Consider the following 18,886-nt stretch of genomic DNA (forward strand, 5'->3'; position numbering starts at 1 on the left):
GTTAGCTTACAGCTGTTGGGTTTCATGGTTTCATTGCTGTCCTCACTGAATCTGTCTGGGACAATAATAGTTATTGGCAGTTAAAACATTTTGAAAACCAGGAATTTGCTTCATGTGGGAGATTCCTAAATCAAGCTTTGATGGCGTGGGTGAACATAATCACAACCTGTGGGTAATGTCAGAACAATGTTTGTCTGCATTTGCTATGCAGTCACTGAATACACCTACACTACCACTTAACGGGTCAGAATAAAACAGTTAAAATGTTGTACAATCAGTATCTGGATACAGATGCATTATTATGGCCAAAAGTTTGTGGACAACTGACCATTACACCCATGTGTACTTTTTGAACACCCCATTCCAGATTTAGTGCCCCTTTGCTGTTATATTATACAACAGTTAGTTAATGATAATGAGTCTTTATTGGTCACATACATTACAGCACAGTGAAATTCCTTTTTCTTCGCATATCCTAGCATGTTAGGAGGTTGGGGTCACAGCACAGGGTCAGCCATGATACGGCGCCCCTGGAGCAGACAGGGTTAAGGGTCTTGCTCAAGGGCCCAACAGTGGCAGCTTGGCAGTGAGGGGGCTTGAACCCCCGACCTTCCGATCAGTAACCCAGAGCCTTAACTGCCAAGCCACCACTGCCCCAGTTCCACTAATTTGATTGGTCGAGCAGTGTTCCAAGAGTATTATACTGTATTTTCTATAACTGCACTGAGACATTTCACTGTGTGAATCATTCCACTCATCTGTATTCGCCATGTACAATTCCACTGCTTAGTTCGAAACCGTTACTACAGTAGTGTTAGAGACATCATCAGCCAACATGGCAAACAATACCTTTCAGGGATAGAAATTTTGACTTAAGATATGAAAACTCTCAGATGTAGATGAAAAGGAATAAGGAATGCCAATTTCAGTGGAAGCACCTTAAATGGCAATGTAAAAATCAAACGTGCTGTAAAGTGAGTGTGGCTTCTTCAGGATCTATTTACATTAGCAGAGCAAAAATAAACAGGGCATTTGGCCATATTGTGGCCGAAATGTCACTTACTCGATATTAACTTAACTTGTTTATATTACTACATATGTCACTTTTGTTACATGACTACCAGTCTAGGGTTGGAGAGCCAGTAACGAAAAAACAAAAAGCCAAAAACAAAAACCACCTTGGAGAGAGAGCCAGGATATCCAACCTCCTGTCCCAGAAACACCACAACCACTAATTCAATGAAAATAACTTTTAACTTAAAGTTATAAAGAATGGTAACAAATCACAGAAGTAATAATGACCATAACAGAACTAATAATAATAGGGTACAATAGCTTCAGGGGAGGGCATAACCAAAATAACAAACAAAACAAATAGCTACCAAGAAACCTCTTTAAAATTACCTAGAAAAAGATCAGGAAAATAAAGAAAAGAAATTACCAAACCCTTCCCTCTCTTCCTGTCCAACCATAAACTCAGAAAAATCAGGATTACAAACAAAAATGGCACCCTCCCCTACATTCCCCAAACAAGAACAAAATAAAGATACTGAGCAAACAAACTACTTACAGTAGAAGTGGAACATAAAGGAAAATCAAAACAAAATCAACAAATTTAGTTCTCTTTCTGTTATGAAACACTTCATCACAATCTCCTGAGCTCACTTACTCAAAAACAACTCAACATTATAACTCGACACACAATTCTGGAAAACAGAGGAAAGGCTTCATCCTCGTCCAAGGAAGTCTCTCCCCTCTATCCACAAATCCAATGCTGCTTATATATCTGCTCCTCCCGTACGCCATCCAATCACCTCAAACATCCACTAATTGAATACAGCTGGTCAATCAGAGTAACTGCATTACGATGGAGGGAGAGAGAAAGAGTGCAGAGAACAAAACACACATCCAAATACAACACGGAGTACACAAAAATACATAAACACGCCGCTATAAATAAACATACATCCTCGGCCGTAACAAAATATCGCACTCGCAATCAATTGACACGGCTGTGATTACATATACCAGTATATCTGTGCTAATGCTCGTGCGATATTGCTTAAATAACCTCTGCTTTTCTGGGAAGGTTTCCACTAGATTTTGGAGCGTGGCTGTGGAGATTTGTCCATTCAGCCACAAGAGCGTTAGTGAGGTCAGCCACTGATGTCAGGTGAAGAGGCCTGGTGCACAGTCAGTGTTCCAAGTTCATCCCAAACTTGTCCAGTGGGATTGAAGTCAGGGCTGTGTGCAGGCCACTCGAGTTCTTCCATACCAACCTTGGCAGACCATGTCTTCATGGACCTTGCTTTGTGGACAGGGGCAAGTGAAGGGAAATGATATTGTTACAGCATCCTATATATGTCCAGTCAGGTCCATAAATATTCGGACAGTGACACACTTTTCGTATTTTTGCCTCTGTACACCACCACAATGGATTTGAAATGAAGCAATCAAGATGTGATTGAAGTGTAGACTTTCAGCATTAATACAAGGGGTTTAACAAAAATGTTGCATTAACCATGTAGGAATTACAGCTCTTTGGTTGGGCTTTAGTGCCTTACAGGAGTTGAATGGTTTTCTGAAAGGGAAACCTTCTGTTGTAAGATTTTACATAAAAAACCCTTTTAACTTTTAAGAGTGCTGAAGTACTCTTTAGGCTGCTAAATGGAACCTTTTATGGAACCTTTTTTTCTAAATCTTGCCAGTTTACATGATGCCAAATCCACTTAGAAAGCTATACAGCATTGATAAAAATCATTGAAGAAGAAATGACTATATATATTATTTACTGTATATAATTACATTATGAGGTTTTTTTAATTAGGTTGTGGCTATATGGCTATAAGAGTACTATATAGCTTAATCAGAAATCTGGTGGTTTGTTACAGACATTAAGAAGACTAATAATCACATTTTCATGCACCAGTGACGTGTCTTTAGATCTACCGTGGTGTGCAATAAAAGGGCATTTAAAATTTTGGAGCAAAATAATTTGCCAAGTGAAATTAAAACCCATGTAGCTATAATTACTATAATTACTATATTACTATAATAACTTCTCATATTCTAACAACACACTTAGTACTGTTTGTCTTTACTCTTCTTCACCTGTACAGTGTAATGATTTGTAACAACACTGACCAGCATTGTAATAATGTAACAACACTGTCCACTGTCCAGCATCACCCAGAAGACCCTTTTGAGTCTGGTTCCTCTCAAGATTTCTTCCTTATGACTTCTCAGGGTCTTCTCTGGCCACTGTCATCTCATTAATGATTTTAAATCTGAACTTTCTATAAAGCTGCGTTGTGAGAGTGTCTGTTGTTAAAAGGTGCTATAAAAATGGAATTGAATTGAATATAATTACAGTTCTTTTATTTGACACTTATTCATCTAGCAGATGCTTTCATCCATAACGACACTGTTGAGCTGATCACTAGCTGAAGCTGCGGAGCCACCACTGCACAACAGTATAAATAACTTCTACTGTTCTGCTTTAGCTTGAACCATTAGTCAAAAACTCATTATGTCATTGTGCTGTACTTATTATAGCCTTGTGGAATGAAGAGATTGTTCTGGGTAATTTGTGGGAGGAAATACAGTAAACCTAGTAACTCAAGAATTTCTGGGAAACTTGGCCTTATGGGTGATTTAATGACTTGAGATTGTGGCCCAGAAGACTTTAAATACTTGATACAGTGACCCAAAAATGGTGTTTGTGTATTTTAGCAGAAGCTCAAACAAAAACTTCTAAGAGAAAGATCTTTACTGATAGAGTTCTTGCAATATTGTCGGTGGTCTAGTTGGAGGACTATTAAAAGTGTTAAGCTACTGTCAAGATATTTAATGTCCTTGACTGTTTTTTGTGTTACTTTCTTGGTGCTACAGATAACTAAGAATTTTAAGGTCTTAGACAAAAAGGCAAACACTAATCACTCAGTCATTAATCTGACTCCAAAGAGACAGCCGAGTTCTCTAGGTGACTCAGAAGAAAGGTATGAGTTTAGCCTTGCTGTTATCATTCACACTGGGGGATGGATCCGTGGAAACTGATCCCACATTGTAAAATATAGGGTCATGGCATATGTTTGGGTGGAACTTTTTGCCACAATGCTAAGAACAATCAGTATTTATTAGAGATGCACCGATGTATCGGCCGATAAAGGCTATTTTTCCCGCTATCGGCTATTGGCTGATAGTTTAAAAACCAGGGCCGATTATATCCTGTCAATCAAAAGAGGGCGGGTAAACACATCGATTTCGTGCTGTGTGTAAAGATGATGTCTCTCGTGTGGAATTATGACAAAACTGCAGTTTGTAAGCTCTGCACTGCTAAAATTTTACACCGGAAGTGAGCAGCAGTGAAGCGGCGTCGAGTCTAATTTAGTATTGGTGCATCTCTAGTATTTATAAAGTATTATAAAGCAAGGATATCTTCATAAACTGTTTTGACTCCAAATCTGAATATAGGCAAGAAAATAACAAAGAAAAGAATATAAATGAGAACAAGGGTACAAGGGATTTTTTTTTAATTGAAATAATAATAATTAAATGTTTTGAAATGAACTAAAGCTGCACTTAAAGAAACAATACATTAATTGTGTGGTTAGCTGCAAAAATTCTGGATTCTGAAAAACAGCCAAAAAAAAAGACAAAAATCACCACACAATCATCAAAACAGAGAAGAGCATTTACACACTCTGCATACAGTGGTCTTGCAACCATGTTGACACGGACATGTGTGGGGAAAAACATACTCTGGTATCCCTGTCTGTAATTTATACAACACTTTTTAATGGCATGTCAACTAGTGAAAGTATTATAAAGGACAAAATTCTAATATGTGTAGCATCGTGGGAATTTTAAAGGATGTCACTTATTTATTACATGTTAATGACAGTAATCTATAGTACTGTAGCCTAATGGATGAATATAAGCACAAATGCAAACAAGCATCTGCATAAACACATCCACACCGAAATATTATGCATTATCTGTTTCTGTAGTAACAAGCAATTCACAGGTACTTGTAAGATGGATGCTTCACATTAGCTAAAACTAATGAAAGAATCAAAAAGCATGCTGTTATTTAATTAGAAAAAGTATCGTCATTGTTAATATTAAAACAGTACAATTGTGGTCTCTCACCAGCTACATTTGTTGTAACATCTCATCCCTTAGTTAAATGTACTTGCTGATATTTTTCATGTAAATATATGGTCGCTACAGTGGTACTACTGTACAGGGTGTTAAAGCATGCATGTAGTGCCAAGGTAATATTTCTAATAGAGGCATGAAAAAGAATAATTCTAGTCAAGATGACATTTTACATTTTTACACACTGTGCACTACTCTCACACTCAAGGAATGAATTCCTATTATGTAATCACGCAGTATTTACTACATTTCCCCAATATTCCACCCCTGAATTATCTTAAATATATAGGAAAAATCAATGCCACATAACCAAACATTTGTGGAAGCAATTGTGTATTATAAACAAGGCTTAAGAAAGAAGAATAACAGAAAGCATCTTTGGAAACATCAAGTCCACATACCAAAACATTCCTGGAAGCAGTCATGTATTATAAACAAGGCTTAAGAAAGAAGAAGAATAGAAAGCATCTTTGAAAGCCATATGGATTTCTGGAACTGATGCTCTTTAAACTAGCACACGGGAGGTGAAGTATACAGTAAAATATTTGTAAATGTGGAGCCCAAATAAATGCCAATTGAAATAAATACCAACTGTTCCACTTACAAAGGGTATGACAGCTTAGTAGTTAGCATGTTTGCTCGCACCTCTGGGGTTGGGGGTTCTTGTGCCCCGAGCGCCCTGGGACAGGCTCCAGGATCCCCTGCGACCCTTTGTAGGATAAACGGTCTGTAAAATGGATGGACTGTGGACTCCTATCAAAAAAAAACCAAAAAAAAAAAAACCCCATAAAAGGAATAAAACAAAACAACAGTATTGTATTTTTTTTTTTTTATATATTTGGTGCAATTATAGTTTGTCATTATAGCACTTTTTTTTTTTCGGGGTACTTCTTTGTTAGTACTTTTAAATGACATTTTCCTTTATCTGTTAGAAAAACAAATTATTCATTGCTGGCTAAGTGGTCCTGATGCAAGCTTTACATTTCTTTTTAAAAATCTAAATCAAAATGTCCATATCTGCATTTTGCATCTCCAGCCAGCATCCAAAAAAAAAGCCCATCCGTGTGTATAGGATTAAAGTGTGTTGGTATTTTTGAATCCTTCACTGTGAGAATCCTAGTTTATGAAGATAACCCACACTCAGTCCTGTTTTGTCATAACTGTTGAAAGCCACTAAGATAATTAGGGATGTCTTGCTTTTGTCTCAAGTCATAAACTCCAAACTCTCTATCATTTTTCTTAGTTCCTTGTCATGATTCAATATATTACCCAAAGCCATATCTGCAGGCAAAATCCTCAGTGTCAGAATTCTTTGAGTGTCACACCATCAGCTCAGCTGAATCCACTCGTCCTGATGTGCAAGCTCCTCACACTCTAAAAGACAAAAGTAATAGAAGGCACACTGCATGTTTACTGCCCACACACATATTCAATGTTGACCAACAGTGATGTCACAGGATAAACAGGTACTTATGATAGATTATATGTTTGTGGACATATGACAATCACGTCCATATGTGGGTCTTCCCCAATCTGCTGCCACAAAGTTGCCAAAAAGCACACAATTGTATAGAATGTCTTTGTATGCTGTAGCTTTACAATTTCCCTTCACTGGAACTAAGAGGTCAAGCTTGAACCTGTTCCAGCATGACGATGCCTCTGTGCACAAAGCGAGGTCCATGAAGACATAGTTTGCCAAGGTTTTCCGACCTGACCTCACTAATGCTCTTGTGACTGAATTGGCAAATCCCCACAGCCACATTCCAAAATCTAGTGGAAAGCCTTCCCTGAAGAGTGGAGGTTATTGTAACAGCAATGGAGGGCTAAATCTGGAACGGGACGTTCAACAATCACATATGGGTGTGATGGTCAGGTGTACACAAACTTTTGGCCATACAGTGTAAAAAAAATTCTTCCTTGTTGTTAATCAACATCGATGAAATGTCAGAAAATCCCAAATGCATGAGGTTTGCAAAATACATGATGCATGATGCATGATTTATTACTTATAGTACTTAATATATCTAATCTAGATGGCTAATCTAATCTACTGGTGGCATGTGAGCTTCTTTTTACATCAACACAAAAGGTTCTTCTGCCTTGTTTCTGGAGAAAGCAGCATTACACCACTCTTCAAAGAGAATAATTTAATTAAACTCCTTAAATAATAAAGAATACAAAACTTAAATCCTTGAATCCTTGAACTTGTTAAGCCACATCTTCTGAACATCTCAGTTTCTACTCCGTGAGGAAACAATTTGCTGTACTTTGAAGAGAATTTCTGTAAACACAGATTACTGAATGGTATCAGATAAGTCTAATTGAGGGTAGACACATTTTTGGAAAGCAAGTTCTGATGCAATTTCACATTAAATAGTTCAGTTTATTTTTAGTCTAACTGATGTGGGTGCAGGTTTTCATTTAATTTCATTCAATCCATCAGGAGCCACACCTGATTCTACCTGTTTAATCAGTTAATCTTGGCTTTCAATAGCCTCAGGTGTGGTTTCTTGGTTAGAATGAAATCCTGCTCTCACACAGGCACTTAAAGCCTTGTTGTTTCTCAATCACTCCTTGTTTCAATAAGAATCATGGTAGAGAAACATGAGACCCTAACCTGCCTTCAGCAGAGTCATAGTGGCCTTAAGAGGTGGTGGTTGTCAATGCATTTTATCAGAGTGTCTTTTCCTATGGGCAGTGCAGCAGTATGACCGCACACACACAGCTATACATCAGTGAAGAAGGGAAGGCTGGGCTGAAAATCTTACCTGCATGGGTCTGGGTCTGAACCTCCTTCTGTGCATAGAGTCTCAAGGCACTTTTCAAACTATATATAGGGGTGTTTCAGTGATTGACACCTATGCCTCCATTGACTCTGGATTCAAGCACACAGCCTGACTGCAGCATGGCAGCACTGCACTCTGGCACACTGGCTAAGACCAAATCATGTCAAGAAAAATAACCCATCTGCCATTCCACTAAAGAACATGTGGAAGAGTGGTAAAATGTAACATACATTTAATTAGCCGTATCACTAGCCGTAGCATGAGTCTATACATTTCATAAGAAAAACACATGCAAAACTGTGTCTTTTTACTTTAATTACCAGTTTAAAGCACTAAAAATCTAGCAGTATGGTTGGCTGTACTGATGAGACACAGTACACACACACTAACAGTTACCACCCTAGATCCATTTCTCTTAAACAAACCCTTTGTGTCAGATTGTCAGAACGAACTCTGTGTTGTCTGTCTTTTAAAACAAGAAGACAAATGATAAAAAAAGAAAAAAAAGAAAAGAGGCTGAAGTAATGCAAAATGACTACTGGTTAGATTATACAGTATTTATCTGCTTTGGCTTCTTTTCATCCTCCTGCTTTGACACACAGAGCAGCAGCTCATGAAATGACAGAACAAGCTTTGTTCATATCTGCTTTGAACACCAATTCTGACAGGAAATAGAAGTGCTTTGATTTGGAACTAAGATCCGATATGATCAAATTAGCACAGTGACTGTGGCCTGACTGATCTGGGATATCAGAACACACAAAACGCTTTCCTGATTGTGTAAAAATATTACTTAATATAAGATTAAATTGAGTTATAAGTTAGTTGAGGTAATCTCGAGGAAATGTTTCAATGATTTTGCACATAAAATGTATTTAGTTTATAGTTCAACTTCATGTTCAATGTCAGCAATTAAGGAGTGTTTTTCTGAGGAGTAATCACACTAGACCTCAAATATTACTGCGCTGCTTGCAATGCACTCATTGAAACCAATCTCATTGTGTATTTATTGTACATGACCAACAGTATTATTTATTTAGTTGATCCTATTGGACAAAAATGTTGATTCATTTTCTATAACTGCATGGTTCGGACAGCAAAGTTTATATTAAAGCACTTACCCTACTTGATGATTGTAGAATACACATAAACGATTTTTAAACAATGTGTAATTAGTGATATGAAGTTTAAAGTGAGGACATGATTTAACATTTATTTATTTAACAATTTTTGTAAGGGGTCTCCAGTGTCAGCGTTTTGTAATAGTCTGGTAAAGGTAAAGCTGTAACTTTAATTGTTCCCTTACAGAAAAACTGTCAGAGCAGGGAGCTTTGCGGTTTCTCTGTAACATGACAAGCTGCATTTTTGTCTTATTAACTTTGATCGAGAGAGAGAGAGAGAAAAGAGAGGCTGGTGAGGGAATGACTGATTATACCTGCTATAACATAAGTGATAAGGGAATCTAACTTGGTTTGTGGATATTCAACAACTTTAAATGTGACTATAACTGGATACAAATTGTGAAGTGTTGTTCTTTAATTTAATAAAAGACTGTAATCATTGGCAAATTGCTGTGGTCTAAGAGGAATAAAACTTCAGGACGTGCTGTTAAAGGGAAATAATCAAATGAAGACCGGAGAATACAATCAGCAGATGCATGTTCTGTAGGGTTACATCAGGCATAATGGCTGTGGGTGATTTCAGATAAAGCCAGCTGACCCTGTATGACTGTACAACCCCTTCTGAACAAGCAACATCTGTCACCAATTTATTACACCCTCATACACACACAGCCAAACTGGTTATAAAGCTATATCTAATTATGTGTTTGACCTTTGGCTTATTTGGAGAAGGGTGCATAACACCACATCTGAAATAATTCCTAATCTGCTGATCGACCTGCTATAGACTTTCTCGCTAGAAATAACCTATTTGTAGAAAGCATTCACGGTTTTCAGGACCTTAATTCGTTCTGATCTAAAATACATAAATATTATTTTATCTGGATTAGTCCAGAATCCGGGATTTCTTTTCCAACGACTTAATCTTTGGAAGAAAGTAAGAAAGTATTCTAAAGCTCTATTTGGGCTTAATGAGGGGGATAATCAGGAGGTCAGGCTGTGCCCTTGCACATTACGGAGTCTAAAAGGCACAGGCACACACCACTGCCACGACTACAATGTTGCAGACAGTTGCAATGATGGCCACCCACAACCAGATGGCGTCGCTAGAGAGTTTGCCCTCGTCCTCCTGCTCGTCAGGCCGGGAAAAGCTGGCGTTTAGGTTAGACACAGATGTCTGTAGGGACGTATTGCCATTCAATGGGGAGTCCATGAAGGTGACTGGATAATGCTGTCAAGAGATAGAATGCGATTATTATATAAAATCAAAGCAATCTCCAAATGTACAGTTCTGATTAATTTTGCCCTATTGTGAAGCTTAGCATTCAAATTATTTTCATTTTTCTAGGTATCATTTTAAAAAATGTGACCGTGTACCCTGAGGTATCATGCTTTCATATATATATATTAGACAGCAATTATTAAAGAGAAAAATTGTCACAGGAAGTGACAGTAATCAAGAAGCAGCAACTGGTGACCATCATTCCAAATACAATGTTAACGCTCAAAAACCTTAATGCTAGATTTGTGTTTTTTATATCATTAATATTTGTTCAAAAATCCAGGATCTAAAAACCAACATGTCATCTTAAATCCTTTTAAATTCTCAAATCTGATGGGATAGAAATAAAAAAAACAAAAAAATAAAATAAAATCACACACACAAAAAAAAAAAACACACCTGCACAGCATCCTGTAGTACTTGCATAGCAAACTGCTCACTGTAAAGCTTGAATGCTTTCAGCTAAAGCAATATCATCATTCATACTAATAATTCCAACATCCTTCACCTTGACGCTAAAGACTTTGAAAGTCAGCCATCAGACAGGTTCCAGACCGGAAAAACTAACTTAGTTTACGCCTCATGTATTCCCATTCATCATGCAAATGTCTGATAGCTTCCATCTGAGCCTGACATATGGTGACACCAGTCTGCTAGCACAGGTGCGCCCTCAGCAGCGTGGTCCGATTCACTTCCCTGCTGCTTTCTACCTCATTGACTCTGCCTTCCCCATTGCAAGAGGCTTCATTCATCACACACAGACACACTCATCGCTCTCACAGCACTGACAGCAACGCAGTAAAGTACAAAGATGGACTCTTAAGCTATCTTGGTAATAGGACAGACCTCAGCAGAAGTGACCGAATGTTTGTTAAATGTAAGTGGACACATGTGAGTAAACCAAAGTTTTCGTAATTCTGTCCATCTGAACCGAAATGTGAGAGTTCATTACATTGCAACTCAGCTTCAAAATGCTCTCGCAATCTGTCTAAAATTAAGTTTAAATTTACTAAGGCTGTAGCGCATCACGGAACCGGTGAGTGGAATCGCCTACTAAACACACTATGAGTGAAGCACAAACTGCTGTGTAAAATCTGCCTTGAAGTGGTGAAAATGTAAACTGCCAAAAAGCTTGAAACAAAGGAAGAAATGCAACTTCAGTAATGAAGATAATGTGTTAACAAATAAAGTTCTTACTAAAATAAAGATTTTTGGGTCAGAATAAGTAAATGGTAGTGGTCGATATGTAGGGACGCGGATACCAAACAACAATAAGATGGCAAATGAAAACACAATACATTTACATGCAGAATACAGGCCTACAGCAGATGAAGAATGTTTTTAATGAGTAGTTGGGTTGGTTTTTTGTGTTGCTGGTGCATGTAGTCTGGGTCACTGTGGATCCCGGGCCAAACACTGTGCGTGAGGTGTGAGGTGTGAAGTGAGAATACACCTGGAATGGGAGCTGCCAGTCCATCACAGAGCACCAAGTACACTCACACATTCACATACTCATTCACACCTAGGGGCAACTTAGAGTAGCCAATCCACCAACTGTACTAGCATGGTTTACTAGCAGGTGGGAGGAAACCAGGAAACCCAGAGGCAAGCCACATGGACAAGGAAAGATCCCCAGAGACAGTAAAACTCAAAATATGTGAACTAGTACATAAATGTACCGGAGCTGGTAAAGAAGTCAGATATTAAAGCTGAAGGGACACTAAAGTTAATGGAGACACAGGAAAAGTACAGGAAATATACTTTAAGAGATATACACATTAAAGGTGCACTAGATAAGACCAAGGATTCAAGACCCAATCTTCTTCAAGGATTAGCTTAGTAACAGTTAGGTGGGTTCATCAAACATTTGATCTTCCATTCAAACACAAACAAGCATTCCGGACCAGAAGTCGGTTTTCTCAGCAACTTTATAAACTTTTGCTAAGGCCACTGCATAATCTATTGGGTTTTTAAAAATCACGTTCTACATATTTTGCAGGTTATTTTTCCAAGTAAGGAATAAAATAATAATAATTATTTTAACTATAGAAAAGGACTGGAGTGTATTAGAGATAGATCAGAGTACGTGGATTCAAAGTTTAAAGGGAGATTGAGTTGGCCTCAGGCTTCAGTTTTTGAGTGTAACTGACTGCAGAAAGATCAGTCCTCTGGTTTAAATGATAATGTTATTTATTGAAGAAAAAAATTGGTATTATCCAATACCAAATTGCCCACATTTTTACTAATTCCCCAAATCTGTGAAACTGCATTCATTATGGTGTTCAGCCGGACTAGACACAACCAGGCCTGATCACTGCAAACCCTGTTCAATCATTACTAACCCAGAAGAACATTAAGGCTTGTCTGAATTTTTCCAAAACACACCTTGATGATCCTCAAACCTTATGGGAGAATGTTCTGTGGATTGATGAGTTGAAAGTAGAACTGTTTGGAAGACAGGGGTCCTGTTACATCTGGTGTAAACCAAACACAGCATTCCACAAAAAGAACATCATACCTACGGTCAAGCATGGTGGTGGAAATGTGGTGGTCTGGGGATGTTTGCTGATTCAGGGCCTGGGCAGTTTGCAATAATTGAGGGAAACATGAATTCTGCTCTCTACCAGAAAATCCTAAAGGAGAATATCCGGTCTTCAGTCCATAACTTGGAACTCAAGTGCAACTGGATTATGCAGCAAGACAATGATCCAAAGCATATGAATAAATCCCAGTCTTAGAAGTAAGTGAAAGACTGATCTCCAGTTATCAGAAGCATTTGGTTGCAGTTATTGCTGCTAAAATTGGCACAACTAGATTTTAAGTTTAAGGGGGCAATTAGTTTTTCACACGAGTGATGTGTTGGACAACACCTTTTATTATTCAATTTATACCACAACTATTTTCCACTGCAGTTTGTAATTTACTAATTAATGACAGGTCATGATTTTTAACCATTTATAGTTACATGTAAGGTTGAGAAGTTTGTGAGTTCCTGTTAGTTCCTTGACAAGTGACAACTTGTCATGTCACAGACAAACCGGAAAATGCAAAGTCCTCCACCCTGAGACTTTCCAGTGTCAGAAAACTTACTGACTCTTTCAAAGGGCTGACATTGGAGATACGTCTTCCATTAATGTAAAAATGTCTCCTTACAGAAAAGGTTACCATATCAACAATTATACGTTTGTCCTTGATCAATAACACATTTGACTTTAATCCATTTATTATTTGACTTAGATTATGTTGTGCATATGCCATAGAAGTCCCTGTGAATGAGTGGTTACTATAGAAATAATGTATTAAAACTTGAGCATTAATATTAGTGTTGAGGATCAACCACCCACTCAATTTGGAACACATTCAATACAACGACAGCATATTTTTCCATAGTTTCATCACTCATCAGCTAACTGAACACCTGCTTCACAAACTATCATCTCTGATCCCTGCTGTGCCAAAAGCCATGCCAGGATACAGTCAGCTTGAATGGATCAAATTTTAACTTTGCATTGGACTAAGTAGGATAGATGCTTCACTTGGTACAGGAGATATTTAAATGGTTCACTTATGTCAATCTTATGTCAATTAACTATAGTAGAATGGTTGAGGGGACAAAATTAGCCATATTAAATTTTCAAAACCTGAATGGACAAGGCTTTCAAAGCTACATCACACACTGGTGTCAGTACCCTCTTAATTACATTTATAATTACAGTCCAGGAGGGAAGGGAACAGATGTGAGCTGGTGCCCGACTCTGACACTCTTCTTGATATTACTGTGACTTCGCTATAATGTACAAAAAAAACAGAAGCTTGACTAAATAGCTTTTCCCATCTGTTTATACCTATAATATCCAATCTGCTTTACTCAGCCAAAAGAACTACTATTAGGAAAAAATACATTAACAACCAAGAAATAAAGCCAATATCTACCTCAGTGTAAAATGATGTACCCAGTATAAGCACGGTCAAGTTTCCCCAATGGAGGCGGTGCCTAGTTTCATGTTTTTTCCCCCCACAAAAGAAGCAACTCAAACACCTAAATAAATAGTTTGATTAAAAAAGGTCAGTAAACTGTACAACACAATTTTAATATTATTCTGATCTAGACATAATTACTGCACGTTATATTGGCATGAGGCAGGAGATTTTGACTTGGCTAGAATTATAAGCTATCTGACTTGACAGTAGGTTTTACAAGCACAATTTTTACATAGTTCAGCAGGTTATAAAATATTTCAAATTCTTACCTAAAAAATAAATAAATAAATAAACCCGAACACAACAAGTCATTTAATGTGAGTTTGGTATTACAGATGTTCTTTTGTTACATCACTAATAGCACATCGGTTCAAAAACTGTTTTATGATATTAATACTGAACAAAGACTTGTGCTGGTATTTGTTTTATAAATGCAAATGACAAGGTAACGAGGTTATCTGTGTGGAGTTTCTGTGCGTGTCCTCCCCATGTCTGTGTGGGTTTCGTCCAGGTTCTACCACCTCTCAAAAACATGCCAGTAAATGGATTGGTGACTATAAACTGTCCCTAGGTGTTAATGGTGTCCAGAAATGGACTGGCATCTCCTCAGAGTGCATTCCCGCCTGAAGCCGAGTGATCCTGGGATAGACTCCAGATCCACCACAACCCTAACCGGCATAAAGCACTTAGTATAAATGAATGTGTAACTGCTGGTCTAAATGAGCTTGTCACTCTTTTAAAGAATATTTAATGCAGACACAAACTTTTAATAAGTGTATTTCTCAGCATCTCCAACCCCCTCACACACACACACCTTCCCAATCAGCCTAGTAAGTTTTAATGTACCATCAGCTAATACGACCCTTCAAATGAAAAGGATTCATTAGGCCCCGGACAGATATCATAAATCAACTTCAAGCTTTATGCTGCATCCAAATTTCCGTCCTAAATAGTATCCGAGATTAGAATGAACGTGTCCCAAATCATAGTATGTTGTGATGTAAATGAGTATCCCAAACGTACCTGGATTGCCTAGTATTTGCAGTATATTTTTTTAAAAAATTTGGATCCAAGGACACTTTTTCAACTACTATCGCCCACAAATCCTTGAATGAGGAAGGAGTTTTGTGACTGTTTACTTCGTCGAATTCAAGGACGCATTTTAGAGAGGTGTAAATAAAATGCAGAAAAATAAATCAAGGGAATGGTAAATTAAATCAGACAGTATAAATTACATAAGGAATAATGAATGAAGAAAAGATTAAATGTGACAGGAATTTACAGCGACAGTGTGTGTAATTAGTCAACAACCTTCTCTTCCATTACAGACTTATTAGCATATCCAAGTAGGCTAATGCATACACAGTTTTAATGCATTGTATAAGCAAGCGAATCAAGTTCCGCCCATAGAATCTAAGGTGGCCTGTAGAGTGTCTGTAAAATGATTGACAGCAGGAACATCCACACACAAACAAGCATTCCGGACCGGTTCAGTTTCCTAAACGGGTTTTCTCAGCCACTTAATACACTTTTCTGCTGAGGCCACGAGTGTGACCTCTATATATTTATCATGTTTTACATATCTTTATTGCAAAATACTATTGCAACTTTAAAATGTTATAAACGTAAATATAACCTACTTTACACGTAAATAGCAATTACAGTACAGCAGGTGCTCTTACCTGCGCTGGGATCAGAGAGAACTCCATCTCCTATACTGGGTGTTTTTACAGATATACTGATTATTCTCCGTTTCTCTCCCGTTCCTTTCTTTTCTGCACTTCAGCTGAAGAGTAACTTTTACTCCTTGAAGACCGCACAGGAGAAGTTTGCGTTCCCTCGCGACGTCTAAAAATTTTAAGCAAACAAACGTTGTTGTTGTTGTTGTTGTTTCAGCTGGTTAACGACACGTTCAAGTTTTCCTTGTCAGCACGTCTTGTGTTAGTCTTCCTACATGTAAACAAGCTATTCGTTTGCCTTTACGTTGAAAAAAAAAAAGTTAATTTTGACTTGACAGCCTGAAGCCAATGACAGTTTAAGCAGTGAAGCTGAAGTGTGCTTTAGTGAGTGTGAATGAACAGCCTCTCCACAGCACCGGCGACGTAAACACTAAACGTCATGTTCGTGGCCTCACCCACTTTTTCTTTTTAACCAATCAACGTTTTATTCATGACCAGGCACGTGCGCGTTTCCCCGCCTATTTGTATAGTGGGAAATAAATGGCATCTGAACTCGTGCTGCAGGTTGATCTTTTAATTTTATTTTTTAAATTTTTTTTTTTTTTGGGGGGGGCTACATATCAGATTAATTACACAAATCGTCTGCAAGTAGGTAAACTAAAGTTTTAAAAGCAAACAAACATGCATGTACGAATAATGACTATTTCACACCCAGGACCTAAACGCGAAAATCTAATTTCAGCTTAGGTGAGGACAATAAATAAACATGACAACTTCTCAAAAGCATTTCCTGAATTGGACATCAGAAGCCCTGCTGTAGCAAACACAGTTAATAATATTAAGGGCACGGTAATTATTACTACATGACTACTATATATATATATATATATATATATATATATATATATATATATATATATATATATATATAAATCCATTAGGACTATCTGAAATAGTCATTCAGGCAAAAATATTGTATTGCAAAGTTTGCCTGCAACTGTGGCATAGAATGAGCAATAAATATATAAAATACAAATATGAGGTTTAACCTCAGCATTTTCACAGCTTGAGTACATTGCATTATGTAGGCCAATGGAAATAACAAAATAGTCTCGGGTTATTTAAAACAATCTTTGCTGAGACTGACAGGAATACTGTAAGAGTTGTTCTGTATTCTTCAAATGTTCTTTTAAAAAAAAAATGTTCTGTAACTCAGAACATTTTTTTTCATGTTTTTTTCAGGAAGGGGTGTGGGGATTACATGTCCCCCTCTGTCTGCCCCAGGGATGCCTATACCAGGACCATAATCAGGTTAAAAATTTTTGCGAGGTCCATGTTGCAGAAATGTGTCATATTAAATATATCACGATGCCTAGGCGTGGAAACAGTATACTGAGAAATTATACTTATGTGAAAGTATAGATAATGTGTGAATATTATTCACTTTAAAGTTGAAGTATCCTGCAAAAGTGGAAGTATCCTCAAGTAAAAGTAAAAAAAAAAAAAAAAATTGTTAGTTTTAAATGTACTTTAAAGGTATTTTTAAAAGTATTAAAATGTGAAAAATAATTTAAAATATATATATATTCTTATATGTTGAAAATAAAATCAAGTGCTATGTTTTCATGTGAAAAATAACTTTAATTACTTATCTAAAACTGTCATTTTCTTTTTTTTTTTTTTGGAAAAAAAAATAAAATAAAGCAACTACACGGTATGCTTTGCCTAAAAACATTATTCAATCTCGGTATGTTTGCCGGTTGTTTGTATGACTAATGCGACAGTTTGCCAGTGAAATAAAATATCCTGTAAATATTTTGCATTAGCTAGAATTTAACTTACTGCTTAGCCAATTATGCCAGCTAGTGGACTCAATGCTAGTCTAACCTGGCATTAGCAACCGAAGGAATTAAAATTTCACTTACCATGCCTACTAAGGAGGTAAAGGAATAGTCCAGCTTTGTTTAGTCCAGCATATTGAAACATTTTACCCAGTTAGGGCCAGGGATGTTCATCCTCAAGTTCCACACTGCAGTTCAGGCTTATCCATATTCAGAGGCACACAGAAAGCTATAGCATTAAATACATTGTGTGGCAAGAGAAGGTCACCACAGATGATCGCACAATTCTTTTCGATGAAATTGATTAGATGCTTTGAACTGTAATGATTGAATGTTAGACTTGTTTTAATAACATTTTGTTAAATATTACAATATTACAGTATTGCAACACACGAGTCAGGTTGTAAATATATATATATTTAGGAATTTGGTTGGTTTGGGGCTGGTTTCCTTTGGTCATTTAACTGCTGCTTCTGTCATGCAGAACTGGCAACTCTGCCAACTCACCAAAATCAAGAATATCTTAACTGCCTGTGAACAGCCAGGACATGACCAACGGACTGACCATAGCTAATCCATCCTAACTGTCTAAAAGTCAACTAAACAGTAGCATGACACCTTTGGCATACTTTTATCAAGTGTTGAATTAACTGTTATATTGTACATTTGTGGCCTGCTCTGATTAGTACTATAGGTGTTATGAAAACAATTCGGCTGCGTTAAGATGTATTTTCCTTCAAAATATTCCGTGTAATCACTAAATAGTAGCGCAGTGTCATGTGATAGATATAGACTGGTGATATATTAAATGTTAAACCAAAGTGCTGGGTCAGCGCAAGCCACCAAACTGCTTCAGTGCACCTTGTCACAGCTGCTACAAGTCTCTGGACCTGTACTGGAGGCATGATCACCATTCATCTCAAAGAATATTCCTTTGATTGGTGTTTTGATGATGTTGAAGAGGTCATAGATTTCCCAAAGGTGTTCAATTGGGTTGAGATCTGGTGACTATGAAGCACTGCATATGATTTAAGTA

General features: G+C 37.3%; 1 protein-coding gene and 1 long non-coding RNA gene across 2 annotated transcripts; both read right to left on the reverse strand.

Annotated features, from left to right (window-relative positions):
- Nucleotides 1-4,577: 4,577 nt before the first annotated feature.
- Nucleotides 4,578-10,006, reverse strand: LOC128606492 (uncharacterized). Its single transcript, XR_008385687.1, has 3 exons — nt 7,929-10,006; nt 6,430-6,534; nt 4,578-5,913 (listed from the first exon to the last, which is right to left on the reverse strand). It is a non-coding gene; the product is annotated as an uncharacterized LOC128606492 (long non-coding RNA).
- Nucleotides 10,007-10,036: 30 nt separating this feature from the next.
- Nucleotides 10,037-16,471, reverse strand: LOC128606491 (uncharacterized protein C14orf132). The gene is made up of 2 exons (XM_053622647.1): nt 16,013-16,471; nt 10,037-10,298 (listed from the first exon to the last, which is right to left on the reverse strand). The coding sequence occupies exons 1-2, from the start codon at nt 16,037-16,039 to the stop codon at nt 10,089-10,091; spliced, it is 237 nt and encodes a 78-aa protein (XP_053478622.1). The 5' UTR covers nt 16,040-16,471; the 3' UTR covers nt 10,037-10,088.
- Nucleotides 16,472-18,886: the final 2,415 nt, after the last annotated feature.

This window comes from Ictalurus furcatus, chromosome 4 (assembly GCF_023375685.1).
Source record: "Ictalurus furcatus strain D&B chromosome 4, Billie_1.0, whole genome shotgun sequence".
NCBI classification, from domain to species: Eukaryota; Metazoa; Chordata; class Actinopteri; order Siluriformes; family Ictaluridae; genus Ictalurus; species Ictalurus furcatus.